This window comes from Salarias fasciatus, chromosome 18 (genome assembly GCF_902148845.1).
Source record: "Salarias fasciatus chromosome 18, fSalaFa1.1, whole genome shotgun sequence".
In the NCBI taxonomy this organism is placed as follows: domain Eukaryota; kingdom Metazoa; phylum Chordata; class Actinopteri; order Blenniiformes; family Blenniidae; genus Salarias; species Salarias fasciatus.
Window position 1 is genome coordinate 16,165,874 of NC_043762.1, and position 6,623 is coordinate 16,172,496.

The 6,623-nt window shown below is 45.9% G+C and overlaps 1 protein-coding gene across 1 annotated transcript in view; it reads left to right on the plus strand.

The window, feature by feature from the left end:
- dnah9l (dynein, axonemal, heavy polypeptide 9 like) overlaps nucleotides 1-6,439 on the plus strand; it is a 37,798-nt gene extending 31,359 nt beyond the window's left edge. The window contains exons 73-92 of the mRNA XM_030115066.1: nucleotides 11-133; nucleotides 248-452; nucleotides 556-720; nucleotides 839-979; nucleotides 1,168-1,338; nucleotides 1,410-1,532; nucleotides 1,632-1,825; nucleotides 2,004-2,152; nucleotides 2,448-2,575; nucleotides 2,791-2,928; nucleotides 3,079-3,168; nucleotides 3,263-3,454; nucleotides 3,569-3,688; nucleotides 4,013-4,072; nucleotides 4,170-4,352; nucleotides 4,603-4,785; nucleotides 4,993-5,108; nucleotides 5,726-5,838; nucleotides 5,929-6,069; nucleotides 6,192-6,439. Coding sequence (XP_029970926.1) covers nucleotides 11-133; nucleotides 248-452; nucleotides 556-720; nucleotides 839-979; nucleotides 1,168-1,338; nucleotides 1,410-1,532; nucleotides 1,632-1,825; nucleotides 2,004-2,152; nucleotides 2,448-2,575; nucleotides 2,791-2,928; nucleotides 3,079-3,168; nucleotides 3,263-3,454; nucleotides 3,569-3,688; nucleotides 4,013-4,072; nucleotides 4,170-4,352; nucleotides 4,603-4,785; nucleotides 4,993-5,108; nucleotides 5,726-5,838; nucleotides 5,929-6,069; nucleotides 6,192-6,439 — 2,983 coding nt within the window. The remainder of the gene's footprint in view (nucleotides 1-10; nucleotides 134-247; nucleotides 453-555; nucleotides 721-838; nucleotides 980-1,167; nucleotides 1,339-1,409; nucleotides 1,533-1,631; nucleotides 1,826-2,003; nucleotides 2,153-2,447; nucleotides 2,576-2,790; nucleotides 2,929-3,078; nucleotides 3,169-3,262; nucleotides 3,455-3,568; nucleotides 3,689-4,012; nucleotides 4,073-4,169; nucleotides 4,353-4,602; nucleotides 4,786-4,992; nucleotides 5,109-5,725; nucleotides 5,839-5,928; nucleotides 6,070-6,191) is intronic.
- The last annotated feature ends 184 nt before the right edge of the window (nucleotides 6,440-6,623 follow it).

The following is a 6,623-nucleotide window of genomic DNA, read 5'->3' on the forward strand; positions in this document are numbered from 1 at the left end:
GTTGCTTCAGTTACGTCGACGTTATCGAACAGGCTGTTGTTGCGGGGGACACTGTCCTGATTGAGAACCTTGAGGAGACCATTGACCCTGTTATCGACCCCCTGCTGGGGCGGCACACGATCAAGAAGGGCAGGTAACACACACGCAAGCACACGCACTCACAAGTGAGCAGTTGCTTTAAAAAACACAATACCCTAAGTTTGACCTTTTTCCTTTTTCCTCTATCTTTCATGCTTCATCCCAACAGCTGCATTAAGGTTGGGGACAAGGAGTGTTTCTTCCACCCGGGCTTCAGACTGATCCTCCACACTAAGTTGGCCAATCCTCACTACAAGCCGGAGATTCAAGCCCAGACCACGCTCATCAACTTCACAGTGACGAGGGACGGACTGGAGGATCAGCTGCTGGCCCAGGTGGTGAATCAGGAGAGACCGGACCTGGAGCTCCTGAAGGTCGGCCCGATTGGTGTTTTCTTTATAATAGTGACTGTAAAAGCTTAGTAGTCTCTTTGTTTACACCACAGCGTTTCTCATGAAATCTTTTCCTTTTGTACAGAGTGATCTGACGAAGCAGCAGAATATGTTTAAGATTGAGCTGAAGCTGCTGGAGGACGAGCTGCTCACCCGACTGTCTGCTGCAGAGAGCAACTTCCTCGGCGACAACGTGCTGGTAGAGAAGCTGGAGACCACAAAGCACACCGCCGCTGAGATCGAGATCAAAGTAATCGTTTAAATGTTATTTTGTATTTTTGGACCTTTATATTTAAATTTTGTTGGGGGGGGGTCCTGATATTCGTAAATCTGTGTCTTTTTTGTGCCCTTTTTATTCCACAATTTAGGTACTGGAAGCTAAAGTTAATGAAGTAAAAATAAATGAAGCAAGAGAACATTATCGCCCGGTCGCTGTCAGAGCCTCTCTGCTCTACTTCATCATGAATGATCTCAACAAGATCAACCCAATGTACCAATTCAGCCTCAAGGTAACTGGAGCAGAATATAAGAGCTGACTCTGCAGCTTAGGAGCTAAGAAATTACAGCTTAATGCACAGGAAGGGTATATTAACTCTCTTTTTTAACTTAATTTGCCAGGAAACATATGAAATACAAAGGTGTAATGTGTCACTACGCAAATAAATGTCCTTAAAGCGATTCTTCCTTTTGTTCCCAGGCCTTTAATGTTGTTTTCCACAAGGCGGTGGAGTTGGCAGAGGCGTCTGAGGATGTAAAAAGCAGAGTAAACACACTCATAGACTGTGTTACGTACTCCACCTTCAACTACATCAGCAGGGGACTATTTGAAAGAGACAAGCTCACCTTTACCGCACAGCTGGCCTTCCAGGTGTGTGTGTGTGCGCGTCTGTGTTGCTGTTAGGGAGAGTTTTGTCCCTAACTGTGTTCTCCCACTTTTAGTTGCTCCTGATGAGCAAGGAGATAGATGTGCGCGAGCTGGACTTCCTGCTGCGTTTTAACATTGACCACAGTTACGCCAGCCCCCTTGACTTTCTCCCCAACACAGCGTGGAGCGCCATCAAGGTTCGCCGTCACACGCGCACATATGCAAGATTTGTTTTTGCGACCCGCGCGCAAATTACGCTATAAAGCACCTCCTGCCGCGCCTTGATTTCTGCACAGGTGATGAGTTTTACTGATGAGTTCCGCGGTCTGGACCGGGACATCGAAGGCTCGCCCAAGCGCTGGAAGAAGCTGGTGGAGTCTGAGTGTCCGGAGAAGGAGAAATTCCCTCAGGAGTGGAAAGGGAAAAGTTCCCTGCAGAAGCTGATCATGATGAGAGCCCTGAGGCCCGACCGCATGACTTATGCTCTGAGGTGATTCAAGTTTCTCCCTGCTTGCGTAACTTGTTTGTTTTTTTTTTTGTTTATTTATCCTGTGCACTGTGTTCGCCTTGAAAACAAATTAATGTTAGTACGAGAACTGTGTACATTATTTTATTTGTGTCACATGACACTCATTTCTATTTTTGTTCTTCCTGTTTGCATACTGAAGGAACTTTGTGGAAGAGAAGCTTGGAGTGAAGTATACAGAGGGACGAAAGGTTGAGTTTGCAAAGTCGTTCAGAGAAAGCGGACCAGCCTCCCCCGTGTTTTTTATTCTCTCCCCTGGAGTGGACCCACTTAAAGATGTGGAATCACTGGGTACGCACACAAATGCATTACCTATACTTATGCATACTGTCCTCATTCATTATTCACAATAACTCATTAAAGAAATGCACCAGTCATTGTTTTACAATGCAGTGACAGTAAATGTGAAATGTAATGACTGCAGTATAACATGTCCAAGAATGCAGATGGTGTAGCAGTAATGCAAAATTCCTGCTGAGAAGCAGACACTCCATATTAGAAACAATGAGCATGAAGAAAGAAGAATGTTATAGGATGTTTGTTCACTTTATCTCAGCACAAACTATTCAGTCTTGTTTGTTTCCAGGAAGGAAGTTGGGATTCACTATTGACCTTGGAAAACTCCACAACGTCTCTTTGGGTCAGGGACAGGAAACGGTGGCTGAAATCGCCATGGAAAACGCTGCGCAGGAGGGTCACTGGGTGATACTGCAGGTCTGGTTGTGTGAAAGATGCTTTTCTTGTTTTAGACATTTCATTGAAAGACGATCCAGTGTATGTTTTCATATGGTTTTATATTTTGGAAATGAGTGGCGGTGGTGCAGTGATCAGCCCTTTCACCATTTTTATCTTGCTGTCATCCTGACTTATGCAGAGGTCTTATAGATTTAATGATGTTTCTTGATTGCTTGTGTTTGTCTTTCCTGCAGAACATCCATCTGGTTGCTCGTTGGCTGGGTTCACTGGAGAAGCTTCTGGAGCGCTGCTGTGAAAACAGCCATCCAGACTACAGGGTGTTTATGAGCGCCGAGCCGGCATCCACGCCCCAGGAGCACATCATCCCGCAGGTAGAGACGCAAGCAATTCAGTTATTTTCTTTCATCTTTAGAATATAGATTCTGGCATATAATGAATTTATGCACACAGTATCTGTTTTACAACCCAATTGAATTGAAGGTACTTTGTTCATAACAGTTCTTTTTATTGTAAACATTTAGGGCATTTTGGAAAATGCGATTAAAATCACCAATGAGCCCCCGACTGGCATGCACGCCAATTTACATGCTGCTCTTGACAATTTTGACCAGGTGAGTTTCTCTGCTTCCTGTCAGTGCAGCGTCTTATGCAGTGCGTCTGCTGTTTCACCAGTTAGTCTGTTCATTTGCTGGCCGACCCCTTCAGGACATCCTGGACCAGTGCAGCCGCGAGCAGGAGTTCAAGACCATCCTCTTCTCCCTGTGTTACTTCCACGCCTGTGTGGCAGAGAGGAGGAAGTTCGGTCCTCAGGGGTGGAACAGAAAATATCCGTTCAACACGGGGGATCTGACTATATCAGTTAACGTCCTCTACAACTACCTTGAGGCGAACGCACAGGTGGGATGTGTTGCGCTGTGAATGGAGGAGGTGGTGTTCCGACTGATTCCTGCGTGGATGACGAAGAGCTGGTTGTTCTGGCAGGATGTTGTTCAGATTGTGGTAATGATGCAGGTGCCCTGGGAGGACCTGAGGTACCTGTTTGGGGAGATCATGTATGGAGGACACATCACCGACGACTGGGACCGTCGGCTCTGCAGGACGTACCTGGAGGAGTACATGCAGCCCAACCAGGTCCGTGTTTGTTTGTTTCAGGTGATACAGAGAAACAGTGCTCTCAGGTGAACAGGGCCTCTGTGCAAACATTCGCTCATAGCCACATTTTATTTCTTCTGTGATACAAGCGTGTGCCGCTTTGGGATGCAATTCAACTTCAGGTAGAAGCTGTTTGGCGAGTTTTCGCACATGAAAGCAGAATATATTGGCTCAAGTTTCTGGCAACCAGGTGTGCCAGAGCACCTGGTTGCTTTTCTCTCACCGACTGCGGTTGAATAATTTGCTTAATGATACTGGCTTGAAATTTAGAGCTTAAATTTGTCGATCTATATTTTTATGCAGTTTGATAGGAAGCTCTCACTGGCACCTGGATTTGTTGTTCCCTCCAACCTGGACTACCAGGTAAGCTGAGTCTGATATTGTGTGAGAAAGCCGGAATCTTTCTATTTAACATGTCAAATCGAGTTGACTGTTCACACGTGCTATGGTGAACCTGCAGGGCTACCACGACTTCATCGATGAGATGCTACCCCACGAGAGCCCAGTGCATTATGGGCTGCACCCCAACGCAGAAATCGAATTCCTGACGGTGACGTCGGATAACCTCTTTCGCACTTTGCTGGAGCTGCAGTCTCCCGACGCAGTGATGGGGGAGGGAGCCTCGCAGACGCTTGAGGAGAAGGTGGCTGCATGTGTTCACTAATGCCTTCATGTGATTATTTATCAACCTTTTTTCCATAAAAGGGGTTGAAAAACATTAATTTATGACTTTAGCACCACCATACTTTCCAAAAACTTACATACAGTGCTTATCCCAGCTCACAAAAGTAGCCCTCTCCATCATTATGGAGGCGAAGGCATCAGCAAATCAGGACTGGGAAGACAAATTCATTTTTCATGCTCTGGATAACATCTCACTCCACTCGCCTCAGGTGAAAACGATTCTGGATGAAGTGCTGGAAAAACTGCCTGAGGAGTACAATATGTCCGACATCACTTCCAAGACAGCTGAGCGATCGCCGTACATCCTGGTCTGCTTCCAGGAGTGTGAGCGCATGAACACGCTCATCTTTGAGATACGCCGCTCCCTGAAGGAGCTCGACCTTGGGCTCAAGGTTGGTTTATGATCACTTGCGTTTGTTGAGAGCAGCACTCGAAGCATTAATTCTGAGTTTACCTGAGTGAACAAATCTATAGGAGGAAGAAAGAAGATAATACTGTAACTCATAAGATTTTTTAAAATAAGCACACAGAACAGAGGCTCTTCTATATGTTGCATAAACTCTTTCAAGCTTTAACAGCTCAACTTTTTTTTGTCAAAGGGTGAACTGGCCATGTCGTCTGAGATGGAGAAGCTCCAGACGGCATTGTTCTTTGACAACGTCCCGGATACCTGGACCAAGCTGGCCTATCCCTCCACATACAGCCTGGCTATATGGTTTGTGTGCCATTTTGGCCAATTTTAAAAAGTCCAAAAAAGAAAAAAAAAACATTTTATAAACTGAGATTTAGTTTTACTTTGTGTGCTGTGTGGGATACTGTACAATACATTACAAACAGGCAGAGTGAGATCTACCAGGGGAGGTGGGGGGGGAGCTTCCATTCCCTCATAATGATTAATGCTGCTTCGCCATTATCTGAGTACAGCAGGGCCGTCTAAATTCACACTTTGACTCCTCGCACTTTTTTTTTTGCCGTGCTCAGTAAAAAACATTAAGTTGAGTGCCAGCCTCCCTAATGTTTTTCACATTAAATGAGATTATTGTTAATGGCTGCTGCGATCCGTGGGTAATAAAAAGCACTTGCTGACGTGTGCAGAGGCTGTTGCCTCAAATGACACTTTCATACAGTACCTTCGGCTATTACACTTAAGGTGTTCTGTAACTTAGTTTATCTTCTTGTCTTTACATTTATAACATAAATATGTTAATGTTTTATTGAACGTGTTCTTGGGAAGGGCATTTAGTCCCACAGCACAACATGATCTGTGGTGGGAAGTACAGTTGGTATTTTTTTATTATCCGAATTAGCCGTCAGTGGTTTTGTTCTTGTCAGGTATAATGACGTGATGCAGCGCTGTAAAGAGCTGGACAGTTGGACGCAGGACTTGTCTCTGCCCAGCGTCGTGTGGCTCTCTGGGTTGTTCAACCCTCAGTCTTTCCTCACAGGTAACACAAAAACAAGGAACGCACAGTTCCCAAACTCCTGCACTCCTGTTTTTTTCTCTTCTTTTTCCCACCCTGCTCCTTCTTTTGCAGCCGTGATGCAAACCCTGGCACGAAAGAATGAGTGGCCCCTCGATAAAGTGAATCTCACGGTGGACGTGACCAAGAAATTCAAGGAGGAGTTCAACCAGCCGGCGAGGGAGGGAGCCTACGTGTATGGACTTTATATGGAAGGTAAGAAAAACAAACCATCTATGCTTTATGACAACTTTAAAGGTACAGAGCCCCCTTCAGCTCAACATGTTAAAAAAAGAGTTTTAATATGTAAAGCAGCAAAACCTTTTCCCACGTTAAAGGTGCGAGGTGGGACACTCAGACCGGGGTCATCACGGAGGCCCGTCTGAAAGACCTGACCCCGGCGATGCCCGTCATGTCCGTCCGAGCGGTGCCCAACGACCGCCAGGAGACCAGGAACATTTATGAGTGTCCACTCTACAAGACCAAGATCCGAGGACCCACGTATGTGTGGACTTTGAGCCTGAAGACCCGAGAGCGGCCCGCCAAGTGGGTTCTGGCTGGAGTGGCTCTGCTGCTCAGTGTGTGAGGCGGAGCTTTAACTTCAAGACAAACACACTCCACTGAACCAGGTGTTCAAAGGGGAGAGGATGCTTGTTTTATGCTTTTGTGTGGTGCATACTCTTCATTTTATTGTAATTTGCATACAATAAAAACGCTTCACCTACTGGGAGATTGAGGCCTAAACTCGGAGCCGAATCACTGGGATGGAA